This window comes from Poeciliopsis prolifica, unplaced genomic scaffold (assembly GCF_027474105.1).
Source record: "Poeciliopsis prolifica strain line A6 unplaced genomic scaffold, Auburn_PproV2 SCAFFOLD109, whole genome shotgun sequence".
Classification (NCBI taxonomy): Eukaryota; Metazoa; Chordata; class Actinopteri; order Cyprinodontiformes; family Poeciliidae; genus Poeciliopsis; species Poeciliopsis prolifica.
In genome coordinates, this window is record NW_026562484.1 from 21,999 (window position 1) to 43,086 (window position 21,088).

General features: G+C 43.2%; 2 protein-coding genes across 2 annotated transcripts; both read right to left on the reverse strand.

Moving 5' to 3' along the window:
* Positions 1–262: 262 nt before the first annotated feature.
* Positions 263–4,652, reverse strand: LOC129354411 (caveolae-associated protein 4a-like). The gene is made up of 2 exons (XM_055023884.1): positions 4,090–4,652; positions 263–1,694 (listed from the first exon to the last, which is right to left on the reverse strand). Exons 1-2 carry the CDS (start codon positions 4,450–4,452, stop codon positions 1,143–1,145), a joined length of 915 nt encoding a protein of 304 aa, XP_054879859.1. The 5' UTR covers positions 4,453–4,652; the 3' UTR covers positions 263–1,142.
* Positions 4,653–8,344: 3,692 nt separating this feature from the next.
* Positions 8,345–20,297, reverse strand: LOC129354408 (tomoregulin-1-like). The gene is made up of 10 exons (XM_055023882.1): positions 19,272–20,297; positions 13,761–13,870; positions 13,505–13,634; positions 12,503–12,529; positions 12,345–12,435; positions 12,059–12,207; positions 11,176–11,223; positions 10,982–11,102; positions 10,270–10,431; positions 8,345–9,873 (listed from the first exon to the last, which is right to left on the reverse strand). Exons 1-10 carry the CDS (start codon positions 19,405–19,407, stop codon positions 9,789–9,791), a joined length of 1,059 nt encoding a protein of 352 aa, XP_054879857.1. The 5' UTR covers positions 19,408–20,297; the 3' UTR covers positions 8,345–9,788.
* Positions 20,298–21,088: the final 791 nt, after the last annotated feature.

The following is a 21,088-nucleotide window of genomic DNA, read 5'->3' on the forward strand; positions in this document are numbered from 1 at the left end:
TATGATGCATGAAGCATTACTTTTTTATAGGTTCATGATGTCAAATGAGTTCAGTTGCAGTGATTCTTTAATTATCTAGCAATAATATTATATTATTATCTAGCAATAATATTATATTATTGCTAGATAATAAAGGAATCACTGATGAAATTGATGAACAATTGTGCTAATCACAGTTAACTCTTAATCTGCCAATGGTGCAAATACATTATATTCAGAGTAAAACTCAATCTTTAGTTAATAATTCAATAAAACCAAAACATTCAGCAACACTTTGCTTTATTTGCCTTTAGTTGTTGCTTCTCTCTCTGTTCAAAACTGGACAAGTTAGATTTTATTCTTATTTTATTCCATCTTCAAGTGGAATATTTTTATCTGTAAGACTACAACATACAAATAGTATAACACAACCGCTTTTATTTTTAAAAACGCCCCCTTAAGAAAAAATTATGATAAAACCAAGATGAAGAAAGTTTCATTTCTATATCCAGTAAATATGTTTGCACTTTGTAATTCAGATTGAATAAAAATTTACCTTCCAATTATGTGTAGAATCCAAACAAACTTGGAAAAACCTACAAGTTAGAGGAATCAGTTCAAATTTGATGTATAAACTGTAATCTGGATGTTGTTGTTTTATGTGAGCATTTTAAGTTTTTGTTGTTTCTTGACAAATCTGAAAATCTACAAACGTTTCTGCAAGAGCAAACCATCAAATCCTGTTACTTCCAAACAAAGAAATCCACTTTATTTTACTTCACTTTCCCTCATTTTTCAAGATATTTAAGAACAAAACGTTAAACTCATTTCGTCCAACATTTCAACTTCAACATGCAAATTAGTGAGCTGCAGCAGCAGCAGCTGCAGCAGCAGCAGCTGGTGATGAAGTCCTCAAACATTTCAATCATAACTCAAAACAAAAATGACCAAATCCTGTGGATGTGATGTGAATATTCTGAAAACACTCAGCATCAAACAATCTGTTCTTGTCTTAATGTTCAGTCATGTTAATGTGACTCGATCTGCTTGTTGCTCGTTTCTCTACAGTTTCCACAATCATAGACTTTCCTCCATCCAGCAGAACTACATCCCTGCTCTCTCTCTGGTCTCAGGTCCAAAGAAAACTGTCCACCTGTCCTGATTTATGACAGCTGCTTCATGTCGTACATGGGAACCTCGGACTCGGCCGCCTTGGCCTGGTGGTCAGCCGGCCGGGCTGCTCCTGGGCTGCTCTTCCGGCCTTTAGGAGGAGGAACTGGAACGGCGGCCTCCGCAGCTCCCTCCGCTCCTTCCTGACCCTCAGCCACAGTCCTTTCTTTCTTCAGGTTCAGCTTCGCTGGGACGGTCTTGGTGAAGGTCTCCTTCAGCTTCTCACCTGATTGGCGGATCTTCTCGCGCCTTTCAGCCGTTACGATTCGCTCGCCGAGTTTGTTGACTTTGGTGCCCAGGTTCTCTCGGGTCTTGCTCATGTTCTCCTTGGAGAAGGTGGCTTTGAAGCTCTCGATGCGTGTCAAGCCTGTCTTCTTCATCCGGCCGGCTGATGAGGTGTCTGCTTCCTCCACAACCATGTACTCTTCGTCCGACTCTGGAGGAAGATCAAACTTGTCTGGTTCCACCTCAGGTCTTGCCGCAGCGCCGCCGCTGGACTCTGCCGGCTCGTTACCTGCTGTGACAGCTTTGACTTCCTGGTCACCCTGAGAAACAGAAATATCAAATATCAGCATCTAGATGTTGCAGGACAAACCTTTGCACTGACTTTCTTTCTCAGACAGTTTAATAATGACGTCGGGTTTAAATCTGTCGCTGGTCACAATGTGTCATCCAGACTGGAGGGGTCCGTGTGCAGGTCTTGGTCCTGCATCCAGAAATAAACTGCAGCACCTGTTTGTGCAGCTCAGCGCTGAGCTGCAGGAAGCTAAACATATCCGTGAGCTGCAGCTTCCATGTCCAGCTGCATCACAATGTGCAACTGGTCAGGTTTCAGGAAAATGTTGAAGAATGAGCAGAAACTGATTCATGATTAATCAGACTTCACTCATTCATACCATGAGAGGAAAGGGAATCTAACTGGTAGCAAGTAAACAGACTAAATGTTTGGATCAACCGTAGAAGTTAACGTCACAATGACATTTCTGATCCGAAACAATCCAACAAAAATCCCTATTTATAAAATAAATATGTAACTAAACAATTGATGGAGCCAAATGGACAAAATGAACTTTCAAGGCCATAAATGTTCTGATAAGCAACCAGCTGACCTGTCAGAAAACCCAGAACCCACAGAGATAATAAAACATCTGTTCTGTGATTCCAGGAACGTGAAGTTTCTTTAAGTCTTACTGGAATAATGATGACATGAATCGTCATAAACCAGTAAATTGGAATCATGTTAATGGGAGAATCAACATCTTTGACTGGTGCCACAAGACACCTGATAGGCTGACATTTCCCGGCCTTAGTCAGGATGCATGCCGGCCATAACTGAGCTGCACAGTAAGTGAACACATAGCTTAAGCTGCTAACAAGCTGCCAGCTAGCAAAGTCAGGAATCTTCACCTGGACGACTGGGTTACTGTTAGATTATTGTCCAAAGAAAAGCAACAATAAGTTGCATCATAAAGGAAACTAAATTATGAACTAAGGTTTAGTCAAGAACAATGAAACTTGCAGCATGGTGTTCGCCGCCTGCGATGAAACTTCAGACTTAAATAACCTCAGTCATTTAACTCAGACAATCACCTTGATAAATCTATATCAATTCATTTTACTCCAAGCAAATGCATAACATGTTTCACTGATCAGTTCAACTTCAACCTGCCATCAGAGCAAAATGAAAAGAACCGATTGGCCAGAGATTAGCAGGGATGAGCAGAGCTCTATATTAGGAGATGCTGGAGGCTCCGACTCAGAATAACTCGGACCGTCAGCTCTCAGCTGGCACAGTCAGTTATATCACAGCAGCTCTGGGGCTCAACACATGCTGCTCTGTCTCAACAGTAACTTTGGGATGTTTATATTTGGCTAACAACTCCTTCCTTCAGGTCTGAGACATGATGGAGGGATGCAGCCAAGTCTGAATATCAAATGGTTTTTCTGTAGGTCTTACTTTACATGCATGTCTGGATTTGAGCTTTTTTCCATGGGAACATCTTAATTAAAGGAAAAACAAAGTAATTATAGAAACGTTCTTGGAGCTATTGCTGAATATTGTGCAGGTAATTGTGTCAGTACGACATCCAAACGTCACACTGATGTTATTTTCATTCAGAGCTGCAACATCCGTCCAAAGAATGGTTTCAAAATGTAACTGATTGATTTAAAGCAGCCAAAAAGTTTTATTTCTCTAATAAACTCATGAACAGCTCAGATCTGAGCAGCAGAACTAAAATAACCGAGTCGCCGTCATGTTGGCAGCTGCTGACTGAGAAGAAGTCAAATGAGGCCTGATGACGTTTGTCCTTCAACATTCATATTAAATAAACTCAGATTAAAAGACATAAAAGCAAAGACAAATTTCCCCCAAACTTTTTCTAAAAGTCTGGAGAGAATCTGGAGATATTTAATGAAATTCTGATGAAACAAACTTTGTCTTTCACAGAGAGGAAAATCCTTCTGTATGTCACTTATATGAATTATTCTCCTCTTGTTAACATGATTAATATAATCTTCTCATTAGAAACTGAACAAATTTGTGTTTTAACAGGTTTGACCTTCTGCTGTGTTTCTAAAAGCAGTTTGAATCGGATGTGAAACTTTTCTTTGCGTCTGAGTCGGTTCAGTGTTAGAACAGTAACTGGCTGATCAATCCACCCATCAGCTGATTGATCCGATCAGCTGATTGATCCGATCAGCTGATTGATCCGATCAGCTGATGCTCCAAACGTTTCCAAACTCGTCTAATTCGCTACGTTGGGACTGTTGGTGCAGATGTAGCCAGTCTCTCGCTCTCGGTGTTTTCCATGCGGCTGACATTAAGATCGTTACCCAATGCAATCATTACTTTGCTAAACAGAATTTCAGAAGTTTTTCCAGAGCCAATGAAGCATCAGGATGTCCAAACAGTTGAAATGTTGGTCCAGCGAGCCTCACCTGGTAAATGACCACCCTGAACTTGTTCTTGGCGAGCAGGTCTCCCTGCGTGGCCTCCACCTTCTTCACCCTGAGGTTCTGGTTCTCCACCCGCACCCTGACGTCCTTGATGTGGCAGCTGACCTTGCGGGTCTTCTCCAGCAGCCGGCTGACCGTGGAGCTGGTGTTTGCGTGATCGTTGGTGAGTTTGACGACGTCGGCCTGGATGCTTTTCACTGTGTTCTCCAGCTCCAGCTGACGCTCCTCCATGCGCTGCTGTGTGGCCTGAACGTTGTCCATGAGGCCCGCCACGCGCTCCAGCAGCGCCATGACGCCGCCGGCATCATCTCCACCTCCGGGTGGCAAGACCGCTTTGTCCGTCATTCTTGCTGCTCGCTGGTTTTTCAACGACCTGGTCAGTCGGTCGCTTGAATTCAATGATCCGAATGGAAATGAAGAAGAGATGAAGGGAGATGAAAGCCCTGCAGAATCTGTGAAAGTCAGTGGTGATAAAGAACCAAGAACCACAGCATGAGGGTCGAGGTGTTGGGATCCAGTAGAGGAGAGACAGCGAGAAGGACCAGATCACCCTCTGCAGCTGGAGGCTGACCCTGATGGTGTCAAGTTAAAGACTCCACCCTGTTGGACCTGGCAGGGAGGAGCTGGAGGAACCCGATCCAACGAAACAACAACAGGATGAAGGAGCTTTACTGACATCAACACGTTCAAAATATATTTGTAGATTTCAAAGAAACAAGACACAAATATTGATCAGGAATGATCTTATTGATCTGTATTGATCTTACAGCAAGTTTTTATTGGCATAAAGACTAAAATGTTGCAACGTCTCAGAGAAGCAGACAGAATGTTTGTTCAGACCTGTGACTGAAAAAGACTTGAATGTTTCCCAGTTTCTCTCTTTTCTCCTCTGCTAAAAATACTGCAGACGGAAAATGACTCACCAAGCCCAGCATGTCTCCTCCACCATCCAACCACCATCCAACCACCATCCAACCATCATCCAACCACCATCCAACCACCATCCAACCACCATCCAACCATCCAACCACCATCCAACCATCCAACCACCATCCAACCATCCAACCACCATCCATCCACCATCCAACCACCATCCAACCATCATCCATCCACCATCCAACCACCATCCATCCACCATCCAAACATCCAACCACCATCCAACCACCATCCAACCACCATCCAAACATCATCCATCCACCATCCAACCATCCAACCACCATCCAACCACCATCCACCATCCAACCACCATCCAACCATCCAACCACCATCCAACCACCATCCAACCACCATCCAACCACCATCCAACCATCCAACCACCATCCAACCACCATCCAACCCCATCCATCCACCATCCAACCACCATCCAACCACCATCCACCATCCAACCACCATCCAACCACCATCCAACCACCATCCAACCACCATCCACCATCCAACCACCATCCAACCATCATCCAACCACCATCCAACCACCATCCAACCACCATCCACCATCCAACCACCATCCAACCACCATCCACCATCCAACCACCATCCAACCACCATCCAACCATCATCCAACCATCCATCCACCATCCAACCACCATCCAACCACCATCCAACCATCATCCAACCACCATCCATCCACCATCCAACCATCATCCAACCACCATCCACCACCATCCAACCATCATCCAACCACCATCCAACCACCATCCATCCACCATCCATCCACCATCCAACCACCATCCAACCACCATCCATCCATCATCCAACCACCATCCAACCATCATCCAACCATCCAACCACCATCCATCCAACCATCATCCAACCACCATCCAACCATCATCCAACCACCATCCATCCAACCATCATCCAACCACCATCCAACCACCATCCATCCACCATCCAACCATCATCCAACCACCATCCATCCACCATCCAACCATCCAACCACCATCCAACCATCCAACCACCATCCAACCATCCAACCACCATCCATCCATCATCCATCCATCCACCATCCAACCACCATCCATCCATCCATCCATCCATCCATCATCCATCCAACCACCATCCAACCACCATCCATCCACCATCCAACCACCATCCCACCACCATCCAACCATCATCCATCCACCATCCAACCACCATCCAACCACCATCCAACCATCCAACCACCATCCAACCACCATCCAACCACCATCCAACCATCATCCAACCACCATCCATCCACCATCCAACCATCATCCAACCACCATCCAACCACCATCCAACCATCATCCAACCACCATCCAACCACCATCCATCCACCATCCATCCACCATCCAACCACCATCCAACCACCATCCATCCATCATCCAACCACCATCCAACCATCATCCAACCATCCAACCCACCATCCATCCAACCATCATCCAACCACCATCCAACCATCATCCAACCACCATCCATCCAACCATCATCCAACCACCATCCAACCACCATCCATCCACCATCCATCCATCATCCAACCATCCAACCACCATCCAACCACCATCCATCCATCATCCATCCATCCACCATCCAACCACCATCCATCCATCCATCCATCCATCCATCATCCATCCAACCACCATCCAACCACCATCCATCCACCATCCAACCACCATCCCACCACCATCCAACCATCATCCATCCACCATCCAACCACCATCCAACCACCATCCAACCACCATCCAACCACCATCCAACCATCCAACCACCATCCAACCACCATCCATCCACCATCCAACCACCATCCAACCACCATCCAACCATCATCCAACCATCCAACCACCATCCAACCACCATCCAACCATCCAACCACCATCCATCCATCCATCATCCATCCATCCACCATCCATCCATCCATCCATCCATCCATCCATCCATCCATCCATCCATCCATCCATCCATCAAACTTTCACTGCCATAATCCTTCGCTCCAGTTTAGACCTTCTTGTTGTTGAACAGCTGAAAGCCCGGGTTTCATTAAAACATTCTTAGGGCACATAGACGGCATGGCTGCCATCTTGGTGGAAAGCAGGTACTTAAAAATGGTCCAAAAGGGGCGGGGCCTGTAGTGGGAGGAGCAAAAAGTTCAGACGTCTTACAAAGTAAACGAAACATAAGTTCAAATATTTTACTATTTATTTAACAAACACTGAAATTATTACGTTGTTTATTGATCTGAATCAAAAACTAAATGAATGAAACATTGAGATCATGTGAGCCTATAGAGGCCAACAGTGGTACTGCAACTATACATGTAATATTAAATTACCTGATCAATATTTTACATGTTCTTCTATCAGAAGACTGCAGCTCTCATAGCTAACTGCTAAAATCTGTTTTTTATCAAGTGTTTTTACAGTTCCCTTAACTTTAGCTGCTGCGCTATAATATTAGAATTATTACTAGAAGAAAGAGTGTTTATAATTTCTTAAATGAGCATTTTTGTAAACTGATGCAGGTTCTTCACCGACACTTTGTGGAGACAAAAACAATTGAAACATTTACTGAAAGCCTGTAGAGCAGCTGAGAGATAAAAACCTGATGAGAACAGGTGCTAGGAGGAAAACAAGAGGGAAGGAATCAAACGGAGGGGAATCCCCGCCGGTTAAACCTCCACCAGCTGCTGCCTATAATTATCCTGCCAACATCTCTATATTTATCCACCTTCATGCCGCAGACCTGGACAGATTATTGGCACCGATTTTCTGATTCTCTTCAGTTGTTGGTTTTACACACCAGCAGCAGATTCAGTAAAGAAAAAGGAAAATTTATTCTACAGATCAATAAAATTATGATTGTCCATAACTAATCATAATGTTACACTAACTTCACTAATTGCTTTATCTTTGCCATCAATAGAACAGATTTATAATTATTTAACTCTATAAGCATATAATCTTCTTCAGGTTTAAAAACACCAAGAATTAATTTTGTGTAGGAAACGTTTATGAATTATAATAATTACCTTTGTGCTGCAGAAATCGCCGGTTCAGTTAATCTTCATGTTGAATCTGTAAACCTCAGTTCAGCCTGAATCAAATCAACAGCCAAAAACTACAGACACATGAAGACTGACTGCAAAGTAACTGCACTTTAAAATGTTCTTACCTCAACACTTCTGATCTGATCTGATTTATTTACTCAACATTTTAACTGTTGCAGCAGAACCCTGTGCAGATCTTTTATTTTAATATGCAGAGAACAGAAAACAAAGACCCAGAGGTTCAAACATCATAATTTAATTCTAGTTCAGCTACAGCACAGTCTAACAACTTCACTGGTTCATGCAGGACGCAACATCTACAGCAAAACCAGGCCCAGTTCCTGCAGGATCCACATCCCAGTGACCTCTGACCCCTGGTCAGCGAACACGAAGGAGCCTGCGGCCAGCTTATCGATCTTCCTACCACAATAAAACACTTCGTACCATTGTTACAAATTATTATATGAAAAACAAGCATTTTAAATTATCCTCGGCTCGTTCAAATGCACAAAAACATCCGTATCCATTTCCGGAAATGAAGCACCAATAAAAATAAAAATAAAAATAACAACCTGTACACGTTAGCTTGTACCTCATTAAATCTTAAGCAGTAGAAAAAACAGCATTTTGGTTTTCAGGTGCATCTCATAACAAACACAGAATAAAAACAAAGTTAAATGTTTCATTTTCAGTTGTGACCCTGTGAGACGCAGCGAAACAGAAAACAAACAGCAGAGCGCCATGGGGCCCCAATCATCAGGTACAGGGCGCCCCCTGGAGGCCAAAGGCCTCACAACACGTAGGGCCTGATAAAAGTGACTGACAGAATTAAACTGTAACAAAGCTTTACTTTTAGCCAAAACAGATAAATCTGAGATTTATTTTGAATTAAAAGGAAAAACGTTAAATCTGCAACAAGAACATAATTTTGCTTTCCAGAGGAACTATAATAATATCAGATATAAAACTATTATCAGGCATAAACAAAATGGGAAGATTCAACTGAAACAGACGCACTTCAAAGGATGAACTTATTATTCTCTACTTTTCAGTTGGATTTCAAAGATCAACATCATAAAAAATAACCTTCAGCTTTTTTATCCTTCATGAGTTTAAAAAACAAAATCAGTCAAAAAAAAACTAAAATCCGTCATTCTGGTCAGTTCATTCCTAACCTGGATCATCCAAAGGGGATTTTCTGGTTTATTAAAGGAAACAAAAATAATGTCATCATAGTAATAAAATCAGATGTTGGAATGTTTAAGCAACGATCAAATATTCAAGCAGAATATTTCAGATTTAACCTGGTTGTGTTTTATATCCCACAGGAAGAATCTAACAAGATTCTTAAAGCAAACAGTGAACAGAGTCATGCTGCGTCCCACAGCGTGGAAACCAAAACCTGCAGGGCACCAGCCTGAAGGTGGCGCTGCAGCAACGATACAATCAGATAAATAAAGGTTCTGCTTCCTGTTGGGTCCACAGTGTTCAGAAAGCAGCTGGACAGACAAAAACATAAAGGGAAGTCTGACAAATAAGGCCCCTCTAAGAAATCAGAAATAAAATACTTTAAAAAAGGGGGAAATAATAAAAGAGGCACCAGGAAGTCGATATAAAACTGCAGTCTGTCTGTGATACGAAAACCGGACTGGTTGGATTTCTATAAAAACATGAGGAGGGAAAATCACATCATCCGAGAAGACGTTCCCGACGGGAAGTGGCCCAGATGCTGCTTCTGTCTGCGGCCACGCTTCGACTTGTTGCACCTCCTGCAGGACCGGAGAGGAAGTGCATGACAGCGAGCATGCGCAAAAAAACTGAATTAATTCATTCAATAATTAATAATAAATTAATAAAGTGCAGCCAAAATAAACGATACTTCAGAAATGAATAAAACCCAAAAGGAATTTAAAGGTTGTAAAAATTTACTTCTGGATGTTCCAGAGCAATATATTCATTTTTAATACTTTTTCAAACAAAAACCTTTTTTTAAATTATATCTTTTATCTACATCAGTTGTTCTGTTCAAAGGAAAATGTGTCGGCCCCTGCTGGCTGAACCTGGCACTGCATCCACCGCTTGCTGATCCATGTTCTTACTTTAACTGTGCAGTTTCTCAGAAATGTTGACCTGATCTGAATTGAACGTGCAGCAGGTGTGCGTACCTGGTGAAGCACATCACCACGGCAACGATGACGGCGATCTGGACGGCTCCGATGATGGCGGCGATGAGAACGTAGTGCAGCTTCTGGCCGCTGGGCACAACGTACAGGATGTTAAAGTCCAGCAGCTGGTCGCAGCGGGGGCCGCCGTATGCAGCATCACACCTACACACACACAGAGACACACACACACACACACACACACACACAGAGACACACACAGAGAAACACACACACACACACACACAGAGACACACACACACACAGAGAAACACACACACACACAGAGACACACACACACACACACACAGAGACACACACACACAGACACACACACACACACCAACACACACAGACACACACACACACACAGACAACCACACACACACACACACACACACACACACACACACACAGGCTGGTTACCATGGTTACTGAAACAGCCTCTAAAAATAATCATTGGAAAAGCTGAATGTATGAAATTAGTTGGAACAAGGAGAATCGGACCAGATGGGGGTTCTAGTCCTCCTGATGGGGGTTCTGGACCCCCTGATGGGGGTTTTAGATCAGTTCTGGTCCTCCTGATGGGGGTTCTAGTCCTCCTGATGGGGGTTCTGGACCCCCTGATGGGGGTTTTAGATCAGTTCTGGTCCTCCTGATGGGGGTTCTGGACCTCCAGATGGGGGTTCTGGTCGGGTAAACCCAGGATTCTCACCTGCAGGTTTGCTGGTTGTGTCTCATCTCACACTGGCCGTGTTCGCAGGTCGAGGCGTCGTCTGCAGGGCAGGGCAGAGCGCCGTCCAGGAAGCCGTTCCCCTCGTCAGGCTTGGACACCCCTGCATGAGACAAGAGAAGAAGAAAGTTCTGATGTCTGATTGGCTGTCGCAGCAAACAGCGGCGGCGGCTCACCATAGATGTCTGGTTTCCCCTTTGAGGCGTCGTCTTTCCTGTTTTTATCTAAAAAGCAAAACAAAAATATTCTGGTTTTACAGAAAATAAAAAGCAAATCATCTTTGACTTTTAGCAGAGAAAAAAACTGCTGACATCATAGATCATAGCAGAAAATAAATCAGGTTTTCGTCAGATTTTTGAAATGTCTCCCATGATTGTTGTTGATTCTTAAACATCTTCACAGACTGAAGATGTTTCTTCACGTTTATTTTGACACAAAACCGACTTTCTGTCTGTTTCCTGTTTTATTCAACTTTCCATTTATTTGCTGCCTGATTTTACAGGTTTTCTTCCTCTGACTTCAGTAAAATCCCAAAACCTTTCTTCCCTCAGGACATGATGATGATGATGATGATAATGATGATGATGATAATGATGATGATAATAATGATGATGATAATGATGATGATGATAATGATGATGATGATAATGATGATGCTAATAATGATGATGATGATATGATAATGATGATAATAATGATGATGATAATGATAATAATGATGATAATGATGATGATGATGATGATAATGATGATGATAATGATGATGATGATAATAATGATAATAATGATGATGATAATGATGATGATAATGATGATGATGGTTATGATGATGATGATGATGATAATGATGATGATAATAATGATGGTTATGATGATGATAATGATGATGATGATGATGAAGTGAAATCTCGATCAGCAGGAAGTTCAGAGTTTTCAGCTTCATGTCGTCATTCAATACAAATGAACTGAAAATGTTTTCACCGTTTCTTCCTCTCCCCCTGACCTTTGACCCTGTTCCATCGTGCCCCTCTTCCTCTCTCAGTGTTTGGAGACGGTTACCTTGGCAACGGCCGACATGTTTGATGTCGATCTTGAGCTGTTTGAGGCAGGACGCCTCGCGGACGTGGCACGGCGTGTCGTAGGTCAGGCCGTCGCTGCCGCACACCGGGTTGTCGTTGTGTCCGTTGCACACGATGTTACACATGCAGCTGGAAAATGAGAAAAGCGTTTGAACGAGTCCAAGATGGCGGCCGAGGCGACTGAACGAGTCCAAGATGGCGGCCGAGGCGACTGAACGAGTCCAAGATGGCGGCCGAGGCGACTGAATGAGTCAGAGGAAACTCACAGCAAGTCCTCAGAGTCTTCGTCACATTCGGCTCCAAACCGGCAGTTTTTACATTTGGAGGCTTTTTTCCCTCGACCAGAACCTTCATCATCTGAAACCAGAACACTTCATCAGTTCATCTGCAGCACAAACAACCAGGAGATGAACACATGAATTACCTCCAACTCCAGATCCAGAACCTCCATCTGGCAAACACAGAGAAGACCTGATGTTATTCATCCATTCATCCATCCATCCATCATTCATCCATCCATCACTCATTCATCCATTCATCATTCATCCATCCATCATTCATCCATTCATCATCCATTTATCCATCATTCATCCATTCATCATTCATCCATTCATCATTCATCCATCCATAATTCATCCATTCATCATCCATTCATCCATTCATCATTCATCCATTCATCATCCATTCATCCATTCATCATTCATCCATTCATCATCCATTTATCCATCATTCATCCATTCATCATTCATCCATCCATAATTCATCCATTCATCATTCATCCATTCATCATTCATCCATTCATCATCCATTCATCCATTCATTATCCATTCATCCATTCATCATTCATCCATTCATCATCCATTTATCCATCATTCATCCATTCATCATTCATCCATCCATAATTCATCCATTCATCATTCATCCATCCATAATTCATCCATTCATCATTCATCTGTTCATCATTCATCCGTTCATCATTCATCCATTCATCCATCATTCATCCATTCATCCATCCATCGCTCATCCATTCATCATTCATCCATTCATCATTCATCCATTCATCATTCATCCATTCATGTTCCACATTTTGAATTTTATTCGTTGTAATTTTTCTGTAAAATTTCTTCTTTTTTCTGTTTCAGTTCAAAGACAGAAAAGTTTTTCTCATCAGAATGAAAACCATCAGATGATTTTATTTCAGCCGATTTGGCTAAAATAAAAGTTTTCCAAATGTAAAATGTTTTTTATTTCATGACAGTGAGAATCTGTGTGATGATGAATCGGAGTCGATTCTCTGACAGTGGAGACAAAACGACGGATTTGGCAGCAGGAAGTCGACGATCAGGTTTATGAATAATTTAGGAAGAATGTAATTTCAGGCAAAACTTTCCGGTTTGAGATGTGGATGTGAGAGGGTGAGTGTTACCGTGGTCACAGGCTCCCTCCGCCACGATGCTGATGGCTCTCTGCTTCTTGCAGGCGGCTCTGCGGAGGAAACACTCGTTCTGGTACGTGTCTCCGTTGGAGCCGCACACGGGAACAAACTTCTTGTTGCACTGAAACAGAAACAAGAAGATTTCAGAACATTTGAATCACAGATGAAAACGTCCCAGGATGCTGTGGGGCTGATCCTTCGCTGCCAGCAGGGGGCGCTCTCTGTGCCGCTCTCTGTGCCGCCTTACGTGGAACTGACAGACACATTTGATGTCGGCGCCGTTCTCGCGGCAGGTTCCGCCGAAGCGACACGTTCCGGCGTCGCACACGCGCAGATCGCTCTTCTTATCCGACAAATCTGGAAAACACGAATCGTTCGTTACTCAGGGTCAGGATTAAAAAAAATATACATTTTTAACAAAGAAAATAAACATTGTAAAAATGGACTGAACTTATAGAGCTTTTCCAGTCATTTTGACCACTCAAAGCGCTTTACACTAGAGCCACATTCACACACCGATACGCAGACTGGTCGGCAATTTGGGGTTAAGTGCCTTGCCCAGAGGGAAATCGACATGTGGCAGGAAGCTGGAATTGAACCTACAACCTTCCGATTGCAAGACAACAACTCTGCCACACAGCCACAGTCGCCCTTGTATTGTATTTCCTGAAATGCAACAACAGCAACTTTATTAAGTTGTGGAAGCTCTGCTGCCCTCTGCTGGAGGTTATGGAAGTTCTCAAAATATTTCAACATTATTTTCATCTTTAAACATCAAAATGTAGTAAAAGTCAAAATCAGCTTGTTTCTATTGTTGCTTCATTTCCTTCAACATCATCAGGTTCTGGTCCTCTGACCTCATGGTGGCGCTGCAGCGGACACAACAGAAACACAGAAACACAAAAACACAGAAACACAGAAACACAAAAACACAGAAACACAAAAACACAAAAACACAGAAACACAAAAACACAAAAACACAGAAACACAAAAACACAAAAAACACAGAAACACAGAAACACAAAAACACAAAAACACAAAAACACAGAAACACAAAAACACAAAAACACAAAAACACAGAAACACAAAAACACAAAAACACAGAAACACAGAAACACAAAAACACAGAAACACAGAAACACAAAAACACAGAAACACAAAAACACAAAAACACAGAAACACAGAAACACAGAAACACAGAAACACAAAAACACAAAAACACAGAAACACAAAAACACAAAAACACAAAAACACAGAAACACAAAAACACAGAAACACAAAAACACAAAAACACAGAAACACAGAAACACAGAAACACACTCTGACATCCAAGCTTGTAATTTCCTGATGGCAGCTGATTGGCTGCTGGCATTCAGGCCGGCCAATTAGAGGCTGTAATTATAGAGGCCGTGACCTCAACTTCTCCTGTAATCAGTAAATACCACAAAGAGCTGAGCTAGCCACATCCACCTGCTAGCTCATCACACACACACACACACACCACACACACACACACACACACACACACACACACACACACACACACACACACACACACACACACACCAGCTGTGTTTTCAGGAATCTGACTGAACTCTGCAGACGAGAACTCAAACCGTTTCGTTGCTGATAAATCCTCCTCACATCTTCATCTTCATCTTCATCAAACTCGTCCCTGAAGCACAACTTCTACAACGCTGCGCTGTTGCTACACAGTAACTGCTGCCTCAGCAGTTTGTTTACAGACGGTTTCAGGTCTGCAGAGACGCAGCAGAGAGAAAAACCTCCAGATCGGCTGAGAAAAAGCTGCATGTAGATTCAGCCTTTAACTAGGCCACTCTAAGCTGCTTGCTCCAGTCTCACGTTCATACTGGATTTCACTCTTTCTTCCCGGAAATAGTTTCTGACTGTAGAAAAGTTCACAGCTGGGTTTCCTCTGAGCGGAGCCTCGGCTCCCTGCAGCTCCTCCAGAGTCACCATCGCCCTCGGTGGTTCATCCTGCGTTCTGTTCAAAGCGTTTTGTTGTTTTAGGTTCTAACTTTAACCTGCTGCTGGTTCCTCAGAGCAGCTGGGTTTATGTGCTTTATGCTAAGCTAACAGCAGGATGCTGCTCTAATCAAACCTCCTGAATCTGATGAAACGTTTTGTGGATCCACCTGGAGAGGAAACTGATTCCTCCCGTCTGTCTGAGGATCATCAGGATCCCTGCAGGATCCAGGACGGTTCTGGATCCAAACCCGGCTGCAGCTTGATGCTTTTATTCAGGCCAGGAACCAAACAGGACCAGAACCAGCAGCAACAAGAGCTCCAGTGTTGGTTTGGACCGATCGGCTCACCACCAGTCACCTTGATGGATCCTGACCAGTCCAAACTGGGACTCATCCACAGAGCTCCTGGTTTAACAGGTTCTGATCACATTGATCAGATTATTCATGATTAATTGAAACAGTCAATTAATTTATAGCCAATTAATCGTTAACTGGAGAATAAAGACTCTGAGCAGAACAACAATAAAGCAAAACTCTGGAAAAATTAGTTTTAACTTCAATGGCTCAGTTTTAATAGTGTGATCAATAAATAATCAATCGATCAGTTTTACTCTGAACTGATGTTCAGTCAATAGAAACATTTTGATACTTTAGCTGCAGATACATCCTTTGCTACAAATGAAGATTTTAATAATGAAAGGTTGTTTTCTGCATTTCAGCCAATAAAACATTTTTTTCACCTAAAAAATGTTTTAATGTGTTTCTTCAGGACTTTTAATCAATTTCTAATATTGTACAAAAAGTTGCTCATTTTTATCTGATTAATAATCGATAGTTTTAATCATGACTAAAAACGTCTTCACATCCTGATTCTGCCCGTTTTTTCAACATTAATAATAATAATAATAATAATAATAATAATAATAATAATAATAATCAGCCGACATGTTCGGGTTAGAAAAACTGTACAAATCATTTTACAGATAATTATTTAAATAAATTTCTGCTTCACAAAAGTTACCCTTGCTGTTATTTTTGAGCTGTAAATTGTTTGATGATTAATGAAATTGTTTTAATTTTTTCACCTAAAAATGATCAATTAGTTTTTCTTCACAAGAATTATTAATCTCAGATGTTTAAAGTTTCACTAAAATCTTTCTGTTTTCATTCTGAACTAAAGTTCAGATCTGAGGCCGAGTGGAGCATCTTGCCCATAGAGGATCTGTTCCAGCCTTCCTGTTTCCATTTAGATCAGAGAAAATCCATCAAAGTTCATCTGAAACTGAACTTAACTACAAATATTGGAATCGTTTTCTCAGGTTCTGCTGATCCGTCTGAGTCAAACCAGAACAGAGAAACCATGTTCACTCCTCCAGAACCGCAGCAGGTCCAATCAGAACCAACAGTCTGAACTGAAAGGTCCAGAAAAGTTCCAGAAACAGAACTTCAGTCAAACTGTCTGCTGAGAAAAAGGATCAAATTCAAAATGTTTCAGGATCTTTTGCTTCATCAAAACTCAAAATAATCAGATCAAATATTTGGAGCATAAATTCAGGATCAACTGAACCTGAAAATAAAACATCAGATCAGATTCACTGCAGCTGGTTGGTTCAGACTTTACACATATTTTATAAACCAGGAAACATCAGTTTTATTTTCCCATGAAGGATTTTATGATCATTTCTGAACCAATCAGAGATTTTAGATCAGATTTAAACCTGTTTCTGTTTCATCCAGTAAAACCTTCATGTTCTGATGTCTCCCAGCTTAAGATCCAGTTTAAGTTCTGATCTGACCCGGAGAATCTGGACCCAGATCCAGGTCCAAACTGAACAATTCAAAACAAAAACTGGTTTCAGTATTTATCTGATTCATGAATAAAATGATCCATGAACTGAACAAGAACTTCAACAGATAAAACTAAATATTTGAATAGAAACGAGAAATAAAACCTGACAACTAAATTATGTTTACATTTTAAATATTTTCTCCTTTCAGACCTGAAAAAAATATTAAATTTAAATTTGACTTTAAATTATAAGAAGTTAAATGTCATATAAAGTGGGTTTAGATCTCGGATGGATCCTCCTGGGCCACCGTACATCTGGGCTCTGAGGAACTGATCCAGAATCAGAACCAGAACCGAAACTGGAACCAGAACCGGAACTGGAACCAGAACCAGAACCGGAAATGTTTTCATCAGAAACGGATCAGGAAAAAAATGCTTCACAACTTAATAACAGAAAATGATTGAATGATTGATTATTGATTCTTTAAAGGCTCGAAGATATTTTAAAAACTGGACTCTCTTCATATTCGCTGCTCTTTGGTTTCCTGGAGTTTATTAAAATGTTGGAATAAAATGCAGCTTACGGAGCTGAAATATTGAGACACAATGCTACAAGCTGCTAGCCTTGATGAAGCAGCCAATCCAGGAGCAGATTGACTTTCCTTGGATCTGATTGGCTGAAACAGCAGAGAGAAGAAAAACTGCAGTTTGTTTCCACTTGTGTCATAATTCATATTGAAGTATATTTGGTATTTGTGTCGTTATAACAGCTAGAAGAGTTTAGAGAGAATCTCAGTTCCTTTGAGCTGCTGATGGAGTGGCGGCCATTATTCATCCATTCATCCATTCATCCTTCACTCTGCACAGTTTCATACAGCCTGGAACATCAGACATAAATGTTTCACATTTATTCTTTAAATGTGACTCAAATACTCTGAGATTGAACATTTCCCATCAATTGGAATGTTCAACCTGCAGCTGGTTCTGCAGAACCTCAGACGTTCTGCAGAACCTCAGACGTTCTGCAGAACCTCAGACGTTCTGCAGAACCTCAGACGTTCTGCAGAACCTCAGACGTTCTGCAGAACCTCAGACGTTCTGCAGAACCTCAGACGTTCTGCAGAACCTCAGACGTTTTGCAGAACGTCCCGCAGGTTCTGCAGTTTTGAGGATCTGCAGTGAAACATGGAGCACGGAGTCGACCAGCAGAGGTCTAGATGGTACCGACCTCCTCTGGGCTTCAGAACCGAAATGTTTGATGGATTCAGAGCGTCTGAGACGTTCATCACTGATTCATTCTGTAATGACTGGATCTCACAGTAAATCTGCAGGTTTCAGAGGGTTTGAGGCTGCAGCTGACTGACCCGGTCCGGTGTAACTCTGTACCCTCCGGTCTCAGCGGTCAGATCCAGCTGAGGTTCTGTTTGAGGTCAGCTGCCATAAATCTGAGCCGCGGTTTGATGAATCTGTCAGAAACGCCCAGAACCTCCCAGCCTGTAATTAAACCCAGAATAGACCCGGCCAGAACTCACACACACACACACACACACACACACACACACACACACACACACACACACACACACACACAAACACACACACACACACACACACACACACAACACACACACACACACACACACACACACACCTAAACACACACACACACACACACACAAACACACACACACACACACAAACACACACACCCGCACACACACAGACACACACACACACCGCACACATCTGTGGGTCTGATTGCATCACCACTCAGGTCTCTTTAACCTGCTGCTGACGTCACGAACCTCCTGTTATCCTTGAGAGCTGGTTTATCATCCTGCTCGGTCGTCATGACAACAGGGGATGACAGCACCTCAATCACGTGATCAGAGGGCAGAAACAATAAGGCTGCAGCCAGTGACCTCTGACCTGCAGCTTCAGGTGTGTGTGTGTGTGTGTGTGTGTGTGTGTCGGGCCTCACCTGGACACTCCGCGGCCTTCCCGGGGCCGCAGTCCGCGCTGCCGCCTCCGCTGCGGGGGAACGAGCCCCGCGCTGCGGGGAGACCCAGGAGAACCAGCAGGCAGCAGAACCAGGAGACCCGGCGCAGAGGAGCCATGATGGACGGAGGGGGGTCGGGGGGATGCAGCTGAATGGAGGTTGGAGGAAAAAATGGGAGAAATGGAAGGAATCTGGGTTTTCTGGCTCCTTCCTCTTCTAAACTGATCCGGAATGAGAGACACAGAGAGCAGCCCAAAAATCTAATCCTTAAATCCTCTTTGTGTCCATGCGTCCTGCTGGAACTCCTCTGGAGAAACAGAATCGCTTCCAGGAGAAACAGGCTGGAGCAGCCGGGAGGGAGGATCCTGCACAGCAGCCAGGGGAACAAAGCAGAGGCCCGGGGGGCTGCACACACACACCGACCCCCACACCTCACAGCCCGGACACAGCCTCCATCCCCCAGCCCCCGCTGCCAAGCGCTCAAACCGGCGGGGACAAGAACCGACCGCGGGGCGCCGCGGAACGACCGATCCAGGTGGAGCTCCGGAGGGGCCGCAGCTGCAGCATCCAGGCCGAGCAGGAGCGACTGTGCGCCGGGGAGGCTGGGCGGAAAGGCTCGGTGGGTCGGAGTCGGACCGGTACTTTTCTTTCCTTTCTCTCCGAGATCCTGTTCTTTCTCCCCGGATCATCAACAAAGGCCCGGACCATGTGACCTGCAGGAGACCACTCCCACACAGAGCCGGTCCCACAGCCCACTCACAGCCAGAACATCCCATAATAATCACAGCAAATTAGGGTTAATTAGTGACGTTTTAATCCAGCAGGTGAGGGGGGTTGTTGGGGGGGGTCTAACAGGTGAAACCTGCGGATCCAGTGTGAAACAAAAACGGACTAAAGCAAAATCTAAATCAATCCAGGTTCACTCTCTGGAAAAAACGGAAATATTTTGGTTATTTTGGTCAATTTTACACCAAACATGAAGCAAAGAAACTTAAAGCATCTTTGATTCTGTGATACTTTCTGTCCAGATTGAATATCAATGATTCATCAATAAAAACGTCTGATGTGACCAGAATGTAGAAGAAAGAGAAAAACACAGAATCAATCCATCATCCATCCATCCATCCATCCATCCATCCATCCATCCATCCATCCATCCATCCATCATCATCCATCCCATCATCCATCCATCCATCCATCATCCATCCATCCATCCATCATCATCCATCCATCATCCATCCATCATCCATCCATCATCCATCCATCCATCCATCCATCCATCCATCATCCATCCATCATCCATCCATCCATCCATCCATCCATCCATCCATCCATCCATCCATCCATCCATCCATCCATCATCCATCCATCATCCATCCATCATCATCCCATCATCCATCCATCATCCATCATCCATCATCCATCCATCCATCCATCATCCATCCATCATCCATCATCCATCCATCATCCATCCATCATCCATCATCCATCATCCATCCATCCATCCATCCATCCATCCATCCATCCATCATCCATCCATCCATCCATTCATCCATTCATCCATCCATCCATCCAAAGGTTCCCTCTGGATGTTTTCTAAATCTCAAATTGTTTTAGTGAATAATCTGATTTGATCCATCAATCGATCAATAATCCATCCATTTCCTGTTTAAACAGTGAATATTTTTAGTTTTGTTCTTTAGTTTGAGCTGAATTTTCTTAGAGTTTGTAAAACTAGAAGCTGGATCTCCAACAACAAAACGTATTTATGGCTCACTGGTTGTTGTTGCCCCCAATCG

Bases quoted from the DNA above. Each gene is read 5' to 3' on its own strand.
- LOC129354411 (XM_055023884.1), bottom strand. From the start codon at position 4,452: ATGACGGACAAAGCGGTCTTGCCACCCGGAGGTGGAGATGATGCCGGC. The intron at 1,695-4,089 runs GTGAGGCTCGCT...TCTGTTTCTCAG, and splicing joins TCAGGGTGGTCATTTACCAG to GGTGACCAGGAAGTCAAAGC.
- LOC129354408 (XM_055023882.1), bottom strand. From the start codon at position 19,407: ATGGCTCCTCTGCGCCGGGTCTCCTGGTTCTGCTGCCTGCTGGTTCTC. The intron at 12,208-12,344 runs GTGAGTTTCCTC...CTCATTTTCCAG, and splicing joins GAAGACTCTGAGGACTTGCT to CTGCATGTGTAACATCGTGT. The intron at 11,224-12,058 runs GTAACCGTCTCC...TTTGCTTTTTAG, and splicing joins ACATGTCGGCCGTTGCCAAG to ATAAAAACAGGAAAGACGAC.